Here is a 24,242-nt window from a genome sequence, read left to right as displayed (position 1 = left end):
AGACACTAACAAAAAAAGAGATTAGTAAGCTTTAAGATATAACAATAGAAACTACCCAAAATGAAAAAAGTCTGAACGATAAAAATGAACAGAAGATCAGTAATCTGTGGCCAAATATATGAGTAATTAGAGTCACAGAAGGAGAGGAGAGGGAGACAGAAAAAGTATTTGAAGATATAATACCTGACATTTTTCCAAATTTGAAGAAAACTATAAACCCACAGATCCAAAACTGAACAAATCTCAAGCCAAAGAAAACCACACCAAGACGTATCATAAACAAATTGCTGAAAAACAGTGATAAAGAGAAAAATATCAAAATCAGCCAGAGAAATGAGGAAGTCATTGGTCAGTGTACCAATCTGGTCACTATGGATGGTGAGTGACTGGAAGGTACGAGGGTGGAGGCAAACAGCAGAGACTATTCTTTTGAGAAAAAATGAAATGAAAGTGAGGAAGGAAAAAGAAAGGAGTGTTCAGACAGGAGCAGAGCATCCAACCTGGATTTTGTTTTGTCTGTTTTTTAAGTGAGAAAAACTTGAGCAAATTTGGAGGTTGAGGATAATGTTAATGATGATAATAATAAAATGACTGACATTGATTAAGCCCTTATTTGTTTACTAGATACTATAATAAATACCTTACATGTATTGACTCATTTAGTCTTCACTATAGTATTAAGAAATGGGGGCTATTTTTGTCTCTTACGACTGAAGAAACTGAGGCACAGATTGACAATATTACTCCAGTTACATAGTCAACAAGTAGCAGAGCTGGAATTCAAACCAAAGTCCACTTGTGATGTACTTGACTACTCCACGCCGAGCCAGCAGAGGGAGAAGTAGAGATTATAAAGGAGAGAAGGTATAACTGATGATTTAATGCCTGGGAAGAGATAGGAGAGTATGTTTGAGAGCACAGATGGATGGGTCAGCCTTAACCAAGAAGAAAGGAAGACTTCATTTTTGAGATTCAGGGGAAAGAAGTTAAGGGTGGGTGTGGCTGTAGATAAATGGATCCATTGATGTGGGGGATGAGTTCAGGTGGCCTAATTTCATTTGGTAAATGAGTTAGGTGTATGGGAAAGCTAAAGCTTGATATAACAGCTAAGGGGAAAAGTCAAACAAGAGAGGTGATGAGTCATTGTTGAGAGCTCAGTCGCATGTGGAAACTACTGCAAATAGCTGTGTCGTTTGTTTATTTCTAGCAGGGAGGGAGCAGGTGAGAGGGAGATGAGGATGGTAAGGATTTATGCTTTCAAGCTATGCCACCTTACAAATCATGGCAATTATTTCTCAGGATGAGCCCAAACTGGTAGGTAACGTCAAAGAAGCAGCAGACCTAGAGGAGGTTAATAACCGCGGCCACCTTGGCTGCCCTGCAGACACCCACACAAACACCTAATTGTTTCCTCATGCTGACCCCCTTCTGGATAAGTTCGCCTGGTAAAAGCTCTTACTGAGCTATTACTTTCCTTGGAATGTCCTAGAATTTCAATTTTTGAGATTTTTTCCATATTGTTACATGTCATCCATGAATTATGAACTCTTGTTAACCTTTTAGCTCTAGAGTAAATGTTTCCTTCCAGTCTCAATGACCAGCAAGGCAACTCAGTAAAACAAGCATCTATTGTGAAATCGTATGCATGAACTTATGACATTATATCTAACCTTTCATTGTGTATCCTCTTTGACAACTTAACATTGAGCTTTATGTTCTATTTCTTAGATTCTGCATTTTTAAAACATGACAAACTTGGGTTCTGTACCCATTTGTATCATGCAGTGTGAAAATGCAACTATTTTTTTCCATGTTTATGTCTTATGAGTAAAGCATTTCATCTACTAGAATTGAGTCTGAAGTTTCCAGCCAGAGACAGAGCTGCTTAAAGAGACTGTTTACAATTTCATAGAAAAGTCACTTTTTGGTAACTATTAAGATCTAGGTTATGATTTTTATTTTTAAGGAGGCTAAAATCCATCCTTCATAGTGTGGTCTTTTTCTTTTTAAGAGAGATTTGTTTTTAGTAGAGTAAATCAAATAAAAGATGGCTTATCAATCCTCTGTCTGAACATCTATGACTTAACCTATTTATGTAGAAACTACAAAGACATATCAGATGTTTGGCCCCATCAGCTTTCTTCACAGGGTCTTAGGCATCAAAGGCAGTGTGGTTAGTGGAGTGATGGAAACAGCAAACAGGAAAGGAGACCTCTCCAGCCTTCCTGCTGGACTGTGGTCATGAAACCTGCAACATGCCTCCTTGGCCCCTTGCCCTCGGGCTTCAAACTACCGCTGTTTCAGATGAGACTCAACATAGGGAAAATACAGCTGAGTTTGTGTTAAGTCTGAGCTAGATTTTGGCTTTATCTGCCACCAGGCTCTGCTCACAGTACTCTCCACTTTGAAATTCTGCTCTGAATCCCTACTGTTCACAGCAAGAGTTTTCAAGCTTATTTTCACAGCCCTTTATTATGAAAAGCAGTACATATATGTTGGAGAAAATTAGAAAATACAGATAAGCAAAAAAATATACATAAAAGCCATATATTCTACCAGCCAAAGAGCATCATTTTACATCTTAGTTCTTATCCTTATTGATATTCTCTATTTGATGAATTGTCATCATACTCTCCTTTAATTCTTTAAATATGGTTTCCTTTAATTCTTTGAATGTATTTATAATAGCTGCTTTCAAGTCTTTGTTAAGTTCAACATGTGCACCCCCAAAGCAGTTTCTGCCCTTTTTTCCCTATTTCTTTGCATGTCTCATGATTTTTTGTTGAAAATTGGACATTTTAGATCATATATTATAGCAACTCTGGATTCTGATCCTCTCCAGGCTTCTCTCTTGCTGTCTTGTTTTTGTTATTGTTGTTCCTACATTTATTTGTTTAGTGCCTTGGCTGGACTAATTCCGTGAAGTGTGTTTCCCCCATAGCATGCAGCCTCGAATGTCTCTGTGTCGATACTCTTTCCTTGTTTTTATTTTTAAGCCTGGCATCCTGGAGGTTGCCCCTGGGTCAACAGAGCTTGGTCAGCCATTGATGGGCCAGAGATTGTGTTTAAGCCGCCTGAGGCAGTAAAGTTTTCATCCTTTTCCACTGAGTCTGTATGTGGCTTGGGAACACTTTCAAAGTTCAGCTAGTTTACATTTCTGTCCCACCTTTAGCTCAGGGACTGACAGCTGGGAAGTACCCTCTCTGGTCACTCCTGAGTAGTCACGGCCTTGGGCTTTTCTGCAGCCTTCGGGACCACCAGTAGTGACTGTGGTTTTAGCAGGGCCCTCTTTGGCCAGTCTGGCCCCAATTTCTGTGTTAAACTTCTGCTGGTCTGCCTCTACTGGTATCAATAAGCTATTAGCCTCTTTTACTATCCCTTGTGATATCTATTGTTTGCTCATCTTTGTTAACCCTTGTGATATCTATTGTTTTTGCAATGCTCTGGGGCATGGATATTCTACACTCTGGTCCAGATAAAGTGAGCATCCCCAGGCAGGGCTACATACTCAGCCCCCACTTTGATCAGCAAGAGCTGGGGGATAAGGGACTCTGATCTTCTTTGGTTGCCCTGCCCAGTCTCCCTATGATGAGGGAGCTTGGGTGGGGGGTGGGGGGTACTACTGGACAGCTGCAGCCGCCCACCTGGTACAGCTCTCTTGATACAGAGCTGGGGGAGGGGAGGATGAGTGCAGCAGTGGTCTGGGGCTGCCCCACCCACCTGAGTAGATCCCCAGCTATAGGACAGTAGGGGAGGTGGGCTCATCACTATCTGCCAGGCCTGCCTGGAATAGTTCTTCTGCATGGAGCCAGGGGTGATGGGTGCAGCTCAGGGTTCAGATGCCACAGTCTGCCGCTGTTCTTACTGAGTTTCAGTAGATTTTGGCGAATAAATGCGTCTCCATTTCTTGCGCGCCCTTACGTCAGTTTCCAGAGACTTTAAATGGTTGTCCTAGGTAATTTTGACCAGTTTAATCAATGTTTCTTTGAGGGAGAGAATTCATTAAGCTCTTTGTGCCACCATTCTGGAAGTTCTCCCCTGTGGAAGTAGGCTATACTTTATAATTTTACTTATTTGCTTTAACTTACAATATAAAGAAAATAACTGCAAAATGTCAAATTCAGTTATTAACAATAAAACTGCTGAGTGTAGCTTAAGCATTCTGTACCTTCCTTTGTGTCTGTCTCCTCAAACTGTGAGCTACTTTGGGCAGGGCCCGTGTCACATTCACTTCTGTCCCCATCACGCAGGGCAGTATGTGGACGCAATGGTCTTTTCAGCTTAAAAACAAAACTAAATACTATATGTGTTTTTACACTTGAGTCCATAATTACCTTAGCCAGTGGCGTATCTCCAGTAGTTAGCTTGCTGACTAGTTACCAGGCTGGCCCCACGTGGCCTTCATAGTACACACATATGCATACAAACACACACCCACACACTTACCTTTTCCTAACCTTTTCCCACCAACTTTTCTCCTTTAAGAGTGTCCATATGCAAAGCTTTATATATATTTTTAACCTATTAGACTTTAAAGGCACAGTGCCTATGGCCTATACCCTTTCCGGGGAGCAACGAAAATATTTGAGACCTGAAATCAATTATCTGCTGGCTCAAAAATACAGAGAGAAAACTTCAGAACAAAAATAAATGTGTTTAATTAAATATCTATAAAATGTAACATTGGGTCAACCTACCAACAGCAACTGAAACTTAAAAAGTTACATGTAAATTATATTTAAGGTGGCATATGAATATGATACCAGCCCTGATATCAGTTCCCCTACGTTAAACCCAGCATATACAGGGTTAAAATCAAAACACCCATCTCTTTTCCCTACTTAGATCCCAGACCCTTTCACAAAGAAGACATGGTTTCGTAGTGCATTTAATAATGTTTTCTAGCTGACTGGGTAGAGAGATCATGAAACCCCACTGTGTGGACTCAGACTTTTGCATGCTATCCTTTACATTCATCCATTTGCTCACTCAGCAAATACCTGCCAAGCACCTATGCTGTACCTGGGGTTCTGGTGGCTGAGGATACAGTGAGGAACAAGATAACCAAGGCCCTTCCTCACAGTGCTTATGTCCTAGTTGAGGAGTAACATTTTTTAAAAATCACATTAATAAATTTATTACTGCAGATTATAATTTATGTTATGAAGTACAGAATTCTTTGGGGGTGGGTGGTGTATGTGTATCTAGCTTGGATTTACAAGTCAGAAAAGGCTTTCTCATGGATTGATATTTAAGCTGAGGGATAAAGAATGAGTTGGAGTGAAGTGGGGGAGGGTCAGGAACGACCAATGCAGAGGCCCTGCGGAGGGAGGGATTTAGCATCTATGGAACTAGAAGGCAGCCAGCATGGCTGGAGCACTCTGAGCTCGAGGAGGGTGCTGTGAAAGGAGGCTGGCACAGTGGCAGGGTCCTACAGCACCTCAGGGGTCATACAAGGGGTCTTGAATTCCATTCCACTCAAACAGTTTTGAGCATCTAGCATAACAGCATAAAAAGATCTCCATGGAGGGGCCAGCCTGGTGGTTAAGTTTGCACACTCTGCTTTGGCGGCCCAGGGTTCACAGGTTTGGATCCCGGGCACGGACCTACACACCACTCATCAAGCCACACTGTGGCAGCATCCCACATACAAAATAGAGGAAGTTTGGCACAGATGTTAGCTCAGGGACAATCTTTCTCAAGCAAAAAGAGGAAGATTGGCAATAGATGTTAGCTCAGGGCCAATCTTCCTCACATACACATTAAAATAATAATTTAAAATAAGAAAAGCAAAGCTCTCCATAGAAAGTAGATGGATGGGGGCCTTGAGTGGAAACAGGCATGGGGAGGGGGGCAGTTGAAGTAGTAGTCCACCTGAGAGATGACGTGACTTGGACTAGTAGAATCAGGGAAGGGAGAGGACTCAAGAAACATTTGGGAGGTAAGAACAACAGGGCATTGAAAAACACAAACTCTTCTTTAGGTCTATTTCTTGAGACTGTGTCACTACCAGTTCAGTTAAAGTCAAACCTAATACAAATGGACATTGCATTATGGTTTAGTGTTTGATGTTGCATTATGATGTCTATTAACCACTTATCACCTAACTCAGAGAGTAAATGAAAATCACCTATCAGAAATGAAATGGAATAAATAATACCTCTTCATGTGCTGGATAAACTCTTCGTGCTTCTTTGAAAGTAGAGGCAGAGGAATTGCGGCCCAGGGCAGTGATCCTGGATGTTGGGCCTGGACCAGTTGGGTTTAAATCCTGACTCTGCCTTTAACTAGCTCTGCAACTCTGAACAAATTACTTCTTTAGTTTAAAATGGAGATAACAATCCCTACTTCACAAAGCGTTTTTGAGAATGAAATAACCAATATACAACACCTGCTCATAACAGATGCTCAGTAATTATTAGTTCTCTCAAATTACAGACAGCCATCCTAGAAACAAACCTACACTATTCAGATTGTTTGAGCCCAAGGAGCCCATCTTGGGACCTTCAGGATGATCATCAGTACAAGAAACACAAGTGGGTTTCAAAATGGGTTTCTTGTGTTTCAGCACAAGAAACACAAATGGGTCTTCTGGGTCCCACTTAGACCCATATTTAGAAATATTTTTTTAGAGTTGGAAGAATTTACTTAACTTTCCCTCAATTTACGGATGAAGAAATCACAGTCTAGAGAGGTGAAAAGACTTGCCCAAGAACCCAGAGCTTACTGGAGGCAGAATAGAACTACAGTTCTTTTCTCCAAACACCCAGCATCTCTCTAACATACCACATTGCCTCATGTGTTTCCTCTCCAATGATTAACTGAAAGAGTTTCTAAGATATCCATGTATCCATTTTGTCTCCTGCTTAAAGCATCAAGAGGGTGATTGCTAACAGTGCTCTTGTGTTCTCTTGCTAGTTACATGCTATGGGAAAGCTTCCCGGAACCAGAATGGCAGAGTTGAAAGCCAAGTACACCTTGCTGCATGACACCGTGATAAGGTGCGCTGTTCGCCGAGGCCAAGATGTCTTTTGTCATATTTATATGTCTTACTTGTGATGGGACCGGTCTTATTTTGCATTCTCGCAACAGCAGACCCTGAGGCAAGGATTTGAGTTCAAGTAGTTTGAGAAGTGATACCAGAAGTTTTCGTGAGAGAGAGGGGAAGTGAGACTGGAAGGGAGGAGTCCAGCGGGGAGGTGTTAATCTGTGGGTCAACTCTGCGGGCAGCTGGGGCTCAGTGTCCCTGAGGACCCTCTGAGTGGCTGTATAGAACACCCGCAGAAACTGCCCACTGAAGGGCGAGGAAACTGGGAGATTTGTCTACCAACTTCCATCCCTTGCTGCTCCGAGGGAGGTGAGCTCCTGGCACTTCTAGCTTGCCCTTTGAGAAGCCAAGCCAGCTCCTACGGCCAGAGAAAGCCCTCAGGCCGAGGCACACCGGTGCTGTTGGTATGTGTGGTAACCGTCCACCAAAACCATAAGTGATTCCCAGAGTGGGCCAAAGGGATTTTGGTGGGACGCTGACATTCTCTGCTACAGGACACTCCTGTGGGACTCTCCCCTCCCCTCCTCTCTTCACCACTCAGAAGTATAGGTTCTAGGACAACCCCAGCCTCATCCACTGAGACTTCTGTCTTTCCTTCTCACCTCTTCCTCCTACCCCAGGCTACTCACCTTAGCCCACTTCCACGCAGCAGCAGGTCAGAACAGGCTTCCACAGAATAATTCAACAAGGTTTCCCAAGCACCTGCTATGGAGCCATTGGGAATCAAGGGGGAAGGAGAGTAAAGAAAGAAGAGGAAGGGGCTGGCCCCGTGGCAGAGTGGTTAAGTTCGCGCGCTCTGCTGCAGGCAGCCCAATGTTTCATCAGTTTGAATCCTGGGCGCGGACATGGCACTGCTCATCAAACCACACTGAGGCGGCATCCCACATGCCACAGCTAGAAGGACCCACAACTAAGAATATACAACTATGTACCAGGGTCGCTTTGGGGAGAAAAAGGGAAAAAAAATAAAATCTTAAAAAAAAAAAAGAAAGAAAGAAGAGGAAATCTGTTCTGCTGCTACTCCTTACTGCTCCCAAGCCTCTCTCTTTCTTTTGCACACGTCCTGCCTTGGAGCCTTGCATGATGTCTTCATCACAAGCCGAGGAGAGACAGCAATAGACAGAAACTCCATCCTGCAAGTCCCCAGCCATCCTCTCCCCCAATCTCCGACCATTACCCTCCTTCTGATCTTGCCCAGAGTCATTTGGCCGCTTTGAGGATGGGAAGGTGGGGCAAGAGGAATGACTAGGAGAAGAGCAGAGCTGCATCCCTGTGCACCCTACACTTACACCCCACCCCGTACTTCCTCAGCTCCATCCAGGCTCCGAACCACCCTCCAGAGCCCACGGCTTTGGCTCCTCCTCCTCCTCCCTAGCCCCAAGCTAAATCCTCATCCTCGCCCCTAATGGAGACTCCATTTCCCACAGCTGGTCCTGCCTGCCAGTGTGTACACATGGTTCTCAAGACTCTGGGACTTGGAGGATGTGGGTGGAAAGTGTGCGGTAATCTTTTTCAACATACTGCACACGGCTTAACTGGGAAAAAACTCCGTGCAGTTCTCAGGGAATCCCTTTGAGCCTCGCTGCAGATACAGGGTTATTGCAACATCTCACCTCTGGATGGCTCCCGTCCAGAACTCCGTAGAGCCTGGCGGATGCTGACTTGGCTGCTTCCTCGCCTGGCCCACAACTCAGTTCCCTGGGCCCCAGTGACAGACAGCAATGCAGGACCAAAATGGGCGTTGTTTCCTCCTGCTTCCAGGTTGGGTTGCAAAACCATTCCTTCCCTTCTGCTACCCGCATTTTATGTTCTCTTGACCCCTAAGTTCCCCCTCTTGTTACAAATACCCACCACTCTCTGCACTCCTACTGCCTGGCGAGTGGGAGAGGCATGAAGTAGCCTCTCCACTCTTGTTGCCGGGGCTGCAGCAGGGCAGATAAGGCGGGGAATGCTGAGCTGAAACTGCACGAGCTTTCCATGGAAACCGTGTTAGAAGAGTCATTAAGTTCTCTTCTGCTGACACTGTATTTCAAGTCCATGTGGGTAAATTACTGTTTGTGTTCTGGCTGGAGCCCTAGTCACCTCGTCCACCTCCTTTCTGGGAGGAAACAGGTACTGTGGCCCAAGCCAATGCCTTACAGTTCCACTGTTGAAGACTCATATTAAGGAGATCAGATAACCTAAGATCTACAAAGTATATTAGCATACAAGGAAATTGAATTGTAAGAGATAACTCCAGCTTTCGTTAATGAAAATTATATGTGTGATCGTTGTAGCTGTTGTTGCTGTTTGGTACCTAACGTAGTGCCTGGAACACTTTATGTCCCAAAAAAATGTTTCTCTGAATGCTGTTGAGCAAATGACATCTGGGAAATGGATGGGAAAATGGGTGGAGCTGGTAATTTCAGTTGAGACAGGCTTGATCAAGTCATTGGGCATCTCTGCAAATGAGCTGAAACCTAAAGATTTCTCCTGGTGAGGAAACTTGGTGGGGAGAGTGCACCAAAAGAGACTACTGGCTTTAAAACAGAAAATGGCATGGTTCTTGCTTCTGAATAGGAGAGATAGCTAATGTGAGGCAACTGGGTTTTGAGAAAGATGAATCCAGTCTGCTGGTAAGGCTGGAGCTGATGCTAGCTTGCAGCATATGTGAGTGGGTTCTAGATGATACTGGAGATTCCATCAAGTCCAATTTCTATGTCCATTCAAATCTGCTTCTAGCCAGATCCTAACCCTTCTCCCTAGATAGGGACATGGCCCTAGAATACAATTGGGGTTGGAGAAATCCCCCTATACTATGACGTTCAAGTCTAGCTCTATCCAGGCATTGAAATTAGGATCAGAAAACTGTAAATTAATTTATGTCCATAATTTTATAGAGGAATTATTCTTCCTAGTTTCCTAGTAAAGCGTCATTCAAAAACTTTCTGTCTTTTCTTAGTTCACTAAGGAGGACAAGATTTTCCTACAATCAGGTCACGAGAATTCAAGAATCTGAGAGAGCCAGGGTTGCTGGGGCAGTTGAAGGGAGGACCCACTCTTCTCCTTATTATTCCCCCCACCCCTGGAAGTCATGCTCATTCTTCAAAGACAAGTGCAAATATCACATTCCCATCCAACTTAATCCTTTCTCTATCATCTCCCACCATCTTGATCTAGATGCTAGTGGTAGCTCAGGTTGCCTGGTATTCCAGCTACCTATTTACATCTGTCCCTCTCTGCTAGATTTTGAGCCCCATTTGTCTCCAGCACCTGGTACAATACTTCGCACAAAGATGTGACTGAATTGAATTGAGCCCAGGAATGGAAGGAGTTGGGAGCAGTGTGGACATGCTCCCTCCTCTCTTCACTATACCCCAACGGGAGCCGCTGAGGGTATTGAAGGTATACACTTCTCATCTTGCGAATCTCTCTTTTCATGGAACCAGCACGCAAGAGTCAGAGGTCCAGCTGCTACAGGATGCCAAACGTTTCACAGAGCAAATACAACAGCAGCAGTTTCACCTGCAGCAAGCTGACAATTTCCCAGAGGCGTTCACCACCGAGGTCTCCAAGATGCGAGAGCAGCTTCTCAAGTATCAAAATGAATACAATGCGGTGAAGGAAAGAGAGTTCCATAATCAGTACAGATTAAATAGGTAAGTACACAACTCTCTCAAGCACTCTGAAAACAGATATGAGTGAAGCTGCTTCCACGTAAACAGAATTAGACTAAATCAGGAAAGAATTTTAAGGCCGATGAGTATGAGGTAGTGATGTGAAGATGATTACAAGCCTAGTTCTTTCCTTGATTTCCTAGAACGAGCAGTCTCTGAACAGGAAGGTTACACCACTTCTAGAAAAGAGTTCAGGACAGGGAGACACTCGGGGGGGGGTGGGGGGGGGGACGAGATTCCTGCTGTGTTTCCAACGTGTCAGGAAAGCCGTAAGCATTGGGAGCCGCAGCCAAAGCACGCACCCCAGGGAACAAGGTCTTGGCACACGCTCTCGCCCACTCTGGCCCTGACGGTGGCCCCTTGTCCTTTTTGCAGTACCAGATCATTGTCTCCATGGCAAGTTCCCACAAAGGCTTTCCAAACAATCCTGGGGAGCTAACGGTCACATCTGGCTTACTCTGTTCTTCCAAGAGAGGAACGGGGACCGCATCTCCAACCTGTTCTCCTCTTACTAAACTGTTCCGTATGATCAAGACACTTAGAGCCTTTTGGAAGACACATTCACTTGTCCAAATTGACAGAATGTTGTTCAGTGAACTAAAGCTGAAATGTGTTGCTAGAAGGGCCAAGCTTATTTCTAAAATCTCCTCTAACATTCCTCCTGTGCAAGGAGCAAGTCAGCGGAAGGGTTTGTTCAGCAAATCACACTCTTTAGATTGAATTTCAAAATGATCGCCACCCAGGTTTTGTGCTTTGGTGAGCTATGTGCTGTGCGAGAAAGCCAAGCCATCTGTCCTAGAATTTGTTACCATTTAAGGTGGCAGAACTTTCTCAGGCTATTTTTAAGAGTAGGTAGATTCCCAACAGAGCGAATATAATTCAGTCCTGCCAAGAGATAAGCAAATGACTTGAGTGACCTTCTGGGGACCTCACAAGCCCTGGGTTTTGAGTCTTCTCTTTGGGGCCTGTTTTTTCGACTGGGGGAAGAAGAAGGCTAGCGAAAACAGGAGAATTATGTTCAGGGGGAAAAAATCTGAGTTCCTTTTTGTCTTTCAATTTAAACTTGTTTCAGGCTCGCCAGTGAGACCTATAAAAAGAAAGCCTAGCTATTTCTGTGCTCTGTAAGCACTCTTTCAGTTGAGAAAATAATGAAATTAAAACAATTGGTGGTTGTTCATTAGTGTTGAAAATATGAATGCTTGACATTTCCATGAAAGGGTAAGAGGAACATAAGTCAGTTGATATTTAAATTGTTTAAAATTTCCAAGTATTCCTGCCAAGGGAAAAAAAAAAAATCCAACCAGAACTCTGGCCTTTTAGGTATAGACAAGCAAATTGTTCACTGAGTTACTTGGGGTAGGGAGGGGACCGTGCATAGTGGCCACAGTGAACAAGACCATGGAAAACGCACATTTGCAGAAATGTTTAGTGTGTATTCTTTTTGGATTTGTAACACATAATACTTTAGCTTGGGCAGACTCCCTTGCATTTGCAAATATTAGCAGCTCAAGAATTGACAAACTTATTTTCATAAAAATGATAGTGATACCAAAAGAAATACCCGGAAAGAATTATAGGCTGTGTATTTCATTGGTTTAACATATTTAGTATTACATGCTACCAAAACAAATTCAACAATTCCTCCTCAGGAACAAAGTAGATATTTCCATCCCCACATAAAATTAAAGAAACTAAGCCAGTGAGAGAAGACTGTTCATCCAAATATACAGACGATATTTTTCAGATCGGTACAACAAACTCTCATTTTGTTCATGGTCTCAATAATAGATGCCCAAATCACTAGCACTCCTCCACTCATCTTCAGGAACTTCTGAATCATTGGCAACTACTAAGGACAATATATTGTTTATATACTCTAGAGAAAGGACTTTATAATTTGGTTGATTTTCTCATGTTTTCACATAATATGAACTCTTTAGTAAATGCTAATGTTAATTATAATTACGTGTTCGGTTAATAATTAAATCTGTTACAGTGGTTTCGGTTCTTGGATTAATATTCCCTGATGACCTCAGGAAAGAATATGTAACCTACTTAAGTGAGTTAAATAAATACATTATAAATAAGTAATGAAGTGATGAAATAGGTCCCGTTGAGAACTTAGCTTTGAAACAAAGTAGAAGTCTTTATCTTTCTAAAAACTTTCCTTGAAAAGATTCTCCAATATTCTTTTCAACTTTTTTCTTGCCTTCACTTGGTTGCCTGTTCTGGGCTTCTGCTTTCCAGTAATTTGTAAGATTTGGGCAGCAAATAAATTTTGTCTCTCATGCTGAATCTGATGCATTCTGACAAGTCTCCATCAGCTGGGGAAACTAGGCCACGGCCGTCAGTGCTGCCGCTCGCGGGTGTGGACGTGGAGAGTGGAAGCACTCGTGCTGCACCTGTGCAGGACTGTCCCGAAGTGACCCAGGCTTCGGTGACCGTTCACTCTTCCTAGCTGGTCCCTGCCGTCCCTGCTGGTGCTCACCCAGGGTTAGTGGTTGTTTTCCGTTCTTAGTCCAGTAATAACAGCAAAGTTGGAACCAAGAAACAAACAGATCTGGTAAGAGCGGAACAAAGGGATTATTTTAGCAATGCATCCAGAATTCCAGTATGACAGAGGGGCATACAGGTCACCAGGATTAGCGGTAAGGAAGAACTCTCAGCTGGAACAGATTTTACCTCCTAAACATTTTTTTAAATCTTTCCGGCTCCCCCTCTGGCAACCAAGAACAGAAAGAGCTCAGACCAGGTTTGCAGAGTGCAGGCCTCATAACTGAAAGAGAAGCACCTGAGACACCTGCTCACATCGTGGATCCAACCCTAAAGCTAATGATTCCAGTTTCCCTCCAAGCCTCCCCACCACGGCGACGTTTGAAGTTTTCACGAGCTTCCCATGAGGTTTGATTCCCGTCACAGTTTGAGAACTGTTGCTGCCCACAGTGGTTCTCAGCCCTGACACGTGATAGAATCCTCTGAGTCTTCTCCCCGGGCTCGTCAGGCTGGGCTTGAGCTCCAGAGACAGGAGCTCACAGCCTCCCACAGTAGCCACTCCAGCTCTGGGCAGCCTGACTCTTAGCTGGTTATTGCTTGCGTTGGTTCAGAAATCTACCTTCTTACAGCTTCCACCCATTCAGACTGGCACTATTCCTGATGGTGAGCGACACCTCTTGCGTGTGCACCTCCCTGCATTGTCTCTTCGCCCACAAGTCCTTAAAACCAAAAGCCTTTGATGGTGTGGTTTCAGTTAGGACTCTCTAGCTGCAGAGGAGAAATGAATCCTGAGGAACTTTGACACTGAAGCACCCTTTGGTCAGGAAAGCTGAAAATGTCAGACAGATTTCAATTTTAATGTCACTTTAAAAGGTTAGGAGTTACATATCATGAGACACAATTTTTTTTTTTTTTAATCCCAGCAATGCCACACAAAAATGAGAATCCAAAAGGAGAAAAAAATATAATGCATAAAGATTATTATTTATGAAAGTGAAAACTTGAAAGCAATCTAAAGCTAAAAAATAGTGGGGCTGGTGGCATAGTGAAGTTCACGCACTCCTCTTTGGCAGCCCAGGGTTCACAGGTTCGGATCCCGGGTGTGGACCTACACACTGCTCATCAGGCCATGCTGTGGTCATGTCCCACATACAAAATAAAGACAGACAAGCACAGATGTTAGCTCAGCGACCATCTTCCTCAAGCAAAAAGAGGAAGATTGGCAACAGATGTTAGCTCAGGGCCAGTCTTCCTCACCAAAACTAACTAAATAAATAGTGGAATATTTAAATAATAATATATCCCAGAGGCAGCTTGATATTGAAAAGTGCCCTGGAACCAGATAGAGCTGGGTCTGAACATCGGTTCAGCCTTGGCCACGTGACTTTCGGAAAGGTGCTAACCTCCTCTGCTGCTTCATCTGTACAGTGAAGACAACAAGACCTGCTTAGCAGGGTCCTGACATTTAGAAACAATGCATATAAAGTACCTGGCATATAGTAGGCTCAGTAGATGATAGATAATGTTTAGGATATGTTATTATGGTACATCTACCCACTAGAAAACCTCGAAACCAACTATTAAGTTATTAATTATGAAATCTGTTTTGTAATTGGGAAAATATTTTAATTACGTGTTGCATAAAAATGGATTCCTATATACACATTTAATATAATTTTATTAAAAGATACAAGGAAAATAAAAATGACCAACTGTGGCATGATGGGGTGCAAATATGAATCATATATTTCTCTATAAATAGAAAAGTATGCATCTTTTAAAGGAAAAAAGTCAATCAGAGTTTCTTAATAAAAAAGAGAGAAATGCATGATAGAAATGTAATTAGTTTTTAAAATCCTAAAGAATGAGCCATTTTCTTTGTTTAAAGAGAAGATCATCTTATATTGATTTAAAGAAAAGACTGAGACTTCTCTTGTGGGAGAGCTTCATGTCACCATTTTGAAACTCGCTCAGGTGGCCTTTACAACCAGAAGACGGCAGCACACTACCACCCCCTGGTGGCAGCATGGGGGAGGCGTAGGATCTATAGCTTGGAAGTAAAATATCGTCAATTTATATGCAAGCTCTGAAAGCAAAGGCTTAAGTATTCAAAGCTCTGAAAAATTCACCTTCAGCTTGAGGCCCGGACAGCTAGCCTATATTAAATTCCATGTGGCACATACTTATTACACTAACCTTAGTTTACATTATTACAAATAAAATTTCATAAAAATAAAACCAGGTGTGCGTGCTCCATGTTCCCAGACTTACTGGACAGTGGGATCTGCTTATTTGATGGACCCAGTGGAAGCTGTTGCAGTGATCCAGGCAGCCACTAGTTCACTGCAAATACTATAAAGAAGAAAAGGCCCAGGGCCTGCCTGGAAGGAGCCAGCGTCTAGTGGGGGAGGTCGTGATGAGATAACTGCCTGGTGGGTGTGTGTACTCAGCATTGTGGGATGGGGAGGGAGCACCTAAATGGGCCTGGGGGAGCCCCTGAGGCCATCCCACAGAATGGACACCAGGCTGCCTGGCAAGCAAGCATGGGGAGCACATTCTGAAAGAGAAAATAGACAGTTATTACTACAGAAATAGCTTACTCTTTTGTTCTTTGTCAACCTTGTGGTTTTTGTTTTTGTTTTGTTTTTGCAGCTTAACAGAAGAAAAAAACCTCATAATAAAGGAATTCGAGAAGATACCTAAGCCAGGGGTAAGTCTTAGATAGTCTAGAGATTGTTAAATACAGCTGGATTCAAGCATCCCTTTTGATAATCTTAATGTTTATCACAACAACCATCCCCTAAAACATTTGAAAGATCCCAAAGCCTTACTTACGGCTGATGCTGAAATGAATATCTCCATGACTTCTGGAGTCAGCCTGAGTGGTACCTATTACAGGCTTTAGCTGTCTGGCATCTAGTTTAGGCTGTGTTTAGTTGGACAATATCTGCTTTGTTTCCAGAAGAAAAAGGGATTTTGTGGTTGGCACTTAAAAATGTTATTTTTATGGGCGCACCTCAGACTCTGCTCTGAAGGAAGAAGGAGATTATGAAGGACCCGGGAGCTGTGACAATAATGGAGTGAGATGAATGCTAGTGTGGCCTGTTGCTTTCAATTTCATTGCTTCATAGACTTGGGGTGTTTGGCACAGCCGACACAAAATTCCTCCACTATCTTTATTATAGTTGACATGGGCCTTCTCTTGGCAATTTTGCAATTTGCTTTTCAAATAAAACATGTTAATAGTAAAAACAAAACATTTTTTGCTGTGGCTATTACTTCGTAGCGTGCTGAACGTCTCAAGCTTATTACAAGGAGTTTTTATGAAGATGTATCACTTATCTGTTCCTGCATAGCAAACGGCCCCCAAACTTAGTGGCTTGAAACATCAATTATTTCTCGTTCTTCGCGGTTCTGAATTCTGGTCTGAGCTGGCTCAGTTGGGGCTGAGTGCTCCAGCATGGCTTCACGTGTGTCAGCCAGTTGGCAGGCTAGTCGGTCTAAGGTCACACGTCACTGTTAGTCACATGACGGTGGAAGGGTTTCCAGCCTCAAGAAAGAGACAAACAGCCTCAAGAGAGTGCAGCCCCAACACACAAGCACTTTTCAAGCTTCTCCTTAAATCATTTTTGGAATATTTCATTAGTCAAAGCAAGTCACACAGCCAAGTCTAGAAGCAAAGGGTGGAAAATAGCCCTACCTCTTAATGGGAAGAATAACAAAGACATACAGGAATAGGAGGAGTTTGTGTCCATTTTTTGTGACCTAGCATACAAAGTAAATAGGAAGATCATCATACTTGGCATTGCCTCCACCTTCTTAATGGGTATATTTCAAAAGCATGTTGTTGGGGTTTTAATTCCCAGGCACAAAAACGTGCTTAGCATAGAGTAAAATACTATTTTATATATATGTATATATATAAAATATATATATATGAATATATAGTATATATGTATATAGACAATTGTATATGTGTCATATATAATATATGCTATTACGTAAGTACACCTAACCACCATTTAGAACACAGATTTTGTGGGAAGAAGGATTTTGAATTTCAGTTCCAGATCATGGGAACTAATTTTACCCTCTCCCAGGAGCAGAGGAGGAGGAAGAAGTGCACAAAGCCCAGAGCAGGTTCAATGGCTCCATCCACTCTGTCATTAGTAAGGTGCACACTTGCCAAGTGTGAGGAGGTTTCTCTCTCTCAAGTCAAACATCCTCAAATAATTAATCATGGGAAACAAAGGTGTGTTATGAGTCTAGAGGAGAGGGCATTTGGGGAGAATGTATGTGAATTGTCAATAAGAAAGTAGGAGATTAAGAAGTGCAAAGGGTCAGGAATTCCAAGTATGAACTCCCTAATCTTTGATTCTCATCTGTGACTCCGGTTAACCATAAACCAGATAATCAAAGATTATTTGCCTCTGATTTTGTCAAATCACAAAGCTACTAGAAAATGGGCTGGGAATTTCCACTAAAGCTCTTCGGTATGAAATAAAAATTAACTCAAAAGAAAAAAAGAGAAAACATTTAGAATACAGGAGGACAGAAAAGAGCACTAGTAAAAAATGAGTTTGAATTTAATGTAAAATGCTTAATACATGCAGTACAACTGTCATGCCTTTAATGAAGATGTCAGAAATCATAAACTGCATTTAAATTTGTAAGAAATTATTCACGAAGCTCAAAAAATATAATCAAAATGGTGAGTAAAATTATTTTTAATTCGAATTTTAGGTAGACAGATGTTTACTCAGACTCTGTATAACCTGGTGATTTTCATGACTTTTAAAGGAAATGGAGAAGAAGATGAGAGTGTTGAAAGAAAGCACTGAGGAATTACGGAAGGAAATAATGCAGAAGAAATTAGAAATTAAAAACTTACGGGAAGATTTGACATCGAAGCAAAAGCAATTAGTAAAGGAGCAGAAGGAACTAGAAGAATTGTTAGAGTATCAGGTCAACCTAAAGGTGTGCTATGTGCAGTTCGTAAATGTTTAAAAATCGTGCCCGCGAGGACATAAAAGTGCGTGGGCGTCAAGAGGGACTGCTCACTCACTCTTTTTTTTGATAAACAGAGCTCTCATCACACAAACTGAAATCCTCAGCACAGTGATTGAACCAACCAAACCCAGCCTGGGCTCTGGCAACTCACAAAGGACTTTAGAGCATTTGGTAGAATCTCTCCAATTTGGAGCCCTAAGCTGGGGGGAAGGCCTCTCATCTCTCTAGACCTCATCACACATTTTTCACTGTTAGAAACGAGTGTCACAAAGACAATCACTTTCTTGAAGAACAACCAAATGTCCTAACCTCTTCTGTATGTTTTTAGAACTTTATCCTTGTCTGTTCGATTCTACTCCACTTCCCTCCCACCATGAAAGTGATGAAGAGCTTCTGTTTATGTTTTAGGAGATAATTAAAATTCATTTTATTTTGAAAAACATATAATAACTCTCAAGACAACTTAAATAACAAAGAGTTATTTTTAAAAATAACATCTGAGATCATTGTCTTAGAGGACAACTATGATACCCTTTGACCTCTTTTTCCTTAAGAGTCTTAGAGCATGGGGCCAGCTGGTGGTGTAGCGGTTAAGTTCGCATGCTCCGCTTTGGCAGCCAAGAGTTCTAGGGTTTGGATCCAGGCACGGACCTACACACCACTTATGAAGCCATGCTGTGGTGGGGTCCCACATACGAAAAATAGAGGTGGACTGGCACAGATGTTAGCTCAAGGCCAATCTTCCTCATCACACACAAAAAAAAGGCTTTTAGAACAGTTGGCCAAGATGTACCCAGCTGCTACCTGGAACATAGAAACTGAGCAAAGATGGATTTACAAGGAATCTGATGAAGTGAAAGCTTCAGGCCCCTTACCTGCATGAATCTCTTCCAAGGCCCTGTACCTAATTTAGCATTTGTAATTTTTTTATTCTTTTCCTTAAAGAGAACCCTCCAATTGTATAAGTTTCAGCCTCACAAAATTTGGATCTGCCCCAGGACTGAGCAGGACCCCAGGGAGAAATGCACCACGCTTCAGTGATGTGTTCAACCTCCACACATATGTGTTACCCCAGCCCCCAAAGTCCAGGGTGATCCTCGGGCAGAAAGGGGCTCTTCTCATATTCCTTGCCACTCACATAATACCCTTGAAGCTAAGACGGAAGCTTCCGTGAATCCATAGAGCAGAGTGGAAAGTGGCATAGGACAAAGTTTGCTTTTGATCTTGGCCTTGCCAGTTACTAGCTGCATGACTTGGGGAAGTTATTTAACTTCTCTGAGCGTGAATCTTAGGCAGGGTTCCCAGATCACTGGATTAAGACCAGCATTCATTGAGGGAGAGCTCTAAGGAGAATCCGATAGGGCAGTGAGGGAAGCAGCAGAGAGCTGGGGAAGAAGCTGGGCCAAAATATGGTTTCAGGAGAACTCTAGACTCGGGCTGATCTGGTGGGGAACTCTAGACCATGAGCTGCACCGTAGACGCTGTTCCGCTCAGAGGCGGGGAGGGTGGCTGTTCTATCACCACAACCGTTAGGTTAGTCGTTGGACGGAAGCTACTCGCCTCTTCTCCCCTGCCCTCCCTCCACCTCCCTGACAAGGCAGCTCTGCTCAGCCGGTGGCAGTCCTGAGAGGGGAAGCACGTGAGCTGTTGGCAGCAGGCCTGCTCTCCCTGAGGGATGGATGTGCCTCCGCGAAGGGACTCTGAGCAGGGCACCATCAGGCTTTGTTCCACTCAGTTACCTCCTCTTTAAAACTGCTAACAACCATGAGCAAGGTCATTGCAGCCTTCAAAGGAACAATGAAAGGGCCCTGCACGGTCCAGGCCAGACAGTGCGAATTCCACACATCGTAATTCTCGTCTCTCTCCTATTTAACTTGCTTGTCTTAACTGTTTCTGCTCCAAGACTACATAATTTAACATGGTTCCATCTTTCTACTAGGATGAAGTGGTCCACCACCAAACCATTCCTGTACAAATTGGAAAAGAGATAGAAAAAACAACACGCAAAAAAGTGTATGGTTTAGTATTTTTATTTTTAATCCCTCCCAGCCCACTCTCCCCCAAGTTATGTATGCATGCTAAAACAAGAAGACTAACCCCTGAATGCATTAAACTACTGTTAGAATTTTAGAAATACCTGCATTTGGCTCTGTCTAGAATTTGTGTGTCACGTTCATTAAAAGAAAGTAGTGCTGCATATTACTATCGTTCATAACACTTATTCGTGTCTTAATTTGGGGACAACATTCTCTTTCCAATTTATAAATCTTGTCTTTATGGAGAACTCCAGTTGACTTTAACAGAGCTGTGCAAGGGATAAATTATTTGGACTGTGTAGGATTTCATGGTCTAGAGCTATGTCAGCGAGCCAGAAGCCTAAAGCCCAAATGTTGTCACTCTTCCTTTTCTGCCTATTCACATGCGTGACACCCCCAGACATTCAGAGTGGATTTGGAGGCAGAAATCACTGAGGAAATTCTCAAAGATTAGAGGAACCAAAAAAGGTAAAGATGAGTGAAGCTACCAACATTCTGGAGAAATAATATGGTTGCTCTGGTGGCTGAACTTAAGAGAGAGAAAAGAGGTGGGAACCAGTAGAGGTTCTAAGAGCCACGCCCAGCAGCACCAAAGTCAAGAAATTGGGGTCAGTCCAGGGAGGCTGGTCAGGAGAGGGTAGAATCGTAGGAGATGGTAGCAGTCGGGGTCTGGGGAGAAAGTGGGGATGCTGGGCGAATCCCTGCCCTCAGTGGCAACCAGTGGAGATGCCCTGTAAGCTCCACTCTTCCGCGCTCTTCCCCCAACTTCTGAGATCACTGAATTTATGACTAGCTCTGCTGTTGTCTGGTCAGGAAGCAAGAGTGGGTAAAGATGGCATGGCCTCAAAGTAAGGCAGACGTGTGTGTGTGTGTGTGTGTGTGTGTGTGTGCACACACTTATGTATGTATGTATGTATCTGTGTTTAAGTGCATATGTCTGTGTGTATGTCTCCCCCGCAGAGAAATGGAAAAGAAAAAACTTGTCTTAGAACGTGAACTCAAAGAGCTAAATGACTCCCTAAAGAAAGTTGAAAACAAAATTAATGCTGCAATGGAAGAGAAGGAGGAAGTAATAAAGGAAGTTGAAGGCAAACGAGCTTTACTCGAAGTCAAAGAGCGAGAATATAACCAATTGGTCAAGCTATTGGAATTAACCAGAGAGAGTGAAGCAACTTCAGTAACTGAGAGGTTAGTTATATTTATGTGTGTCTGTCATCTAAATTTTTCTTAGATTTCTATTTGAGGATTCAAAACATAATCTCAAATAGATTTATGTTGATTCCGCAAACAGTTTATAGAACTTTAAATCAATTTTTACTATTAATAAAAAACATATTATTAAATAAAGCACTTTGAAGTATTTTTTCCAACCCTTACTCATCGTTTTCCTCAATTTCCTGTGACCAAATCTGAAGGACACAATCTGTTGTGTTTTTGTAACTTTCCAAAATGTGCCTCTGGAAAATTCTATCACTGGGGTGTGTTGTAGTTGGGGGATTTTTCCTGCAAATGAATGGTACTGCTGAGGTCATCGTGACTTCTTCCTGGTAGGAGCAATTTCGTGGTGTGAGTCCCTGGGAGAGTGTTAATTGCTATTTTTAAGTAAAATTTCAGGGAAACTGGAATCCTCTGTCTCCATCAATCTCCTATTCCATTTGGGTTTTTTAAAATAAAACTGTGACTAAACGATACCAACTTACAAGCAAAGTTGCTTTGGGCAGTATTTAAAATTTGGTTCTGACGTGAGGATGGTTCTGGATGTGTATGCAGAGCATGCTCTCTCGAAAAACATGAAGGGCAGTTGATGACAAGTCACTTTTCTGTTCTCTCTTTCCCTGGAACAGAGGGATCTTGGATCTCAATTTACGAAACTGTCTCATTGACAAGCAGAACTACCATGATGAACTTTCTCGTAAGCAAAGAGAGAAAGAACGAGATTTTCGAAATTTAAAAAAGATGGAGCTGCTCCTGAAAGTGTCCTCGGACGCACTCACTCAGACACAAGCCCTGCATCGAAGGCTGCTGTTGGAGGTGGGCGTTGCATACCTCTGTCTGATTCTTAAGCTCAGTGCTGTCTGTTTGAAGTAAAAATATTTTAAGAAGTTGTTTTTGCGGTCAATAGAGAAAGAAGAAGAAAGAAAAAGAACAGAGAGAGGGAAATTTTTAAATGCATCAAACCTATTATAAAGGCTATGTCCTATAGTTTTTTCAACCTCTCTTTGCTAGCCCAAGATTAGAGAAATGTCTTGTTTGGATCAGAGATCAGCCTGGCCAGGGGAAACAGGCCATCGGGTCCTGGAAGAGCTGAAGGATTCTCTACAGGTTAGGACCAATGGGAACCACTGTCTTTACCAGTTGAGAGAGTCAGATCCAGAATGGTGCCGTTGTAGATGATAACTGTCAGGGACCAGATCAAATCATGTAAATGTGGGTGCTCAGTCGGCCTGCACCTCTAACCAGCCAAGGGCCATCTGAACCCAATGTCAGGCCACCTAGCTATTTCTGTGCAGTGTCAGAGACGTACTCCAGTCCGAGAATGCTCAAGACAGCTGTTACCTTCTTATACCTCTGAGCTCCCGAGTGAGAGTTTTTGGTCCTGTTGCCTCTGACTCTCCTCTGTCACGTGGCACTCCCTGTGCTAACCAACCAGGCATGGCTGAAGCACAGTGGATCCTCGAGGGGGCTGCATCCTTGTGCCGGAGACTGGGCCAGTGCTTCCTTTGGTGAAAAAGAGACCGCTCTCTGAGTTGAAGCAGCTGGGTATATAGAAACCCTACCCAGACTCTGCAAGGTTGTCATGTTCCGTGATCTTATGGAGGCTCATGACCTCGGAAATTTAAGCAGGAGTTCCCAACTATGGTAGACACTTCTGATCCTAACCCGTACCTAACTCTCCTCTCCGTCTGAGCTTATGGAAAGTTTATACTTCCTCACACCCTTTGCAGTTGAGCAGGGTCATATGACTAATTCTGGCCAATGGATTGTGGGCAGAAGTGACACGTGTCACTTCCAGCCTGGAGCATCTAATGCCAGTGGGAGACCCTCTAGTTCTTTTCCCCCTCCTGTGGCAATTGTGGAAGTACATGATGATATGGAAGTGCTGTAAAATGGAAGCAGCCAGGGATGCTGAGCCAGCAGTGGTCGTGGAGCATCGCCTTGACTGGCCACAAGCTTTGTCAGAGCAGGAAATAAGCTTTCCTGGTTTTGAGCCATGATAGTTGGGGTTGTTTATTTCTGTAGCGTAACATAGCCTATCCTGACTGCCAGATCAACCTTTAGCAAGGTACAAAAATAATTAGTTAGGGCTGTGAGTGTTCCTGCTGACTAGGTCCTGGTCTTGCTGTCAGATGGCAGTCATGACATTTTTCTATCTTGATGGGGTGAAATGTGCTTTTTACACTCTTGCAAAACAAATAGAACAGTTACTTATGTTTCTCACATACTTCTAATATTTTTATTACAATTCCAGCAGGTAGATTGATTCTTTTATCACTGTGAAGTCTCTTTAACTCTAGAAATGCTTTTTGCCTTAAAAGTTTACTTCGTCTAATATTAGTACGATATCACTTACACTAGCTTTTTTTGGTTAGATTTTGCATGGTATTTCCTTGCCATCCATTTACTTTCATTCTTTCTGTGTCCTTCTTTATGTGTGTCTTTCATATGTAGCACCTACTTTTTAATATCTGGTCTGAAAATTTCTGTCTTTTAATTTTTGTTTAGTCCAAGAACATTTAACGTAATTGTGGATGCTCTTGGGTTTATGTACACCATATTACTATTGCTTTTCCTGTGCCCCATCTGTTTTATGGTCCATTTTCTTTATCTTTCCTTCTTTTGGATAATCAAAAAGATATATTGTTCTATTTCTATTCTCTATTGTTCTATTTTCCCCATTTTTGATATGTGTTATTTTCACATTCTCTTTCCATTCTTTGGGTGATTACTCTAAAGATAACAAAATTCATCCTTGACTTATTAGAGTCCAGTATAAATTAT

The 24,242-nt window shown here is 42.7% G+C and overlaps 1 protein-coding gene across 11 annotated transcripts in view; it reads left to right on the top strand.

Moving 5' to 3' along the window:
• The window catches only part of CCDC146 (coiled-coil domain containing 146), a 114,927-nt gene that overhangs the window by 65,171 nt on the left and 25,514 nt on the right, over nt 1-24,242 (top strand). For 8 of the 11 annotated variants that reach the window (XM_070617020.1, XM_070617023.1, XM_070617021.1 and 5 more), the window contains 7 exons: nt 6,919-7,001; nt 10,477-10,686; nt 15,850-15,907; nt 17,998-18,174; nt 20,147-20,220; nt 21,204-21,431; nt 22,088-22,274. In XM_070617020.1, the coding sequence (XP_070473121.1) occupies nt 6,919-7,001; nt 10,477-10,686; nt 15,850-15,907; nt 17,998-18,174; nt 20,147-20,220; nt 21,204-21,431; nt 22,088-22,274 (1,017 nt within the window). The remainder of the gene's footprint in view (nt 1-6,918; nt 7,002-10,476; nt 10,687-15,849; nt 15,908-17,997; nt 18,175-20,146; nt 20,221-21,203; nt 21,432-22,087; nt 22,275-24,242) is intronic. The other 3 variants (XM_070617026.1, XM_070617025.1, XM_070617028.1) reach the window with 1 other exon arrangement.

Source organism: Equus przewalskii, chromosome 4 (genome assembly GCF_037783145.1).
Source record: "Equus przewalskii isolate Varuska chromosome 4, EquPr2, whole genome shotgun sequence".
NCBI classification, from domain to species: Eukaryota; Metazoa; Chordata; class Mammalia; order Perissodactyla; family Equidae; genus Equus; species Equus przewalskii.
Note: the sequence above shows the minus strand (reverse complement) of the source record. Positions and strands in the feature narration are given on the sequence as shown.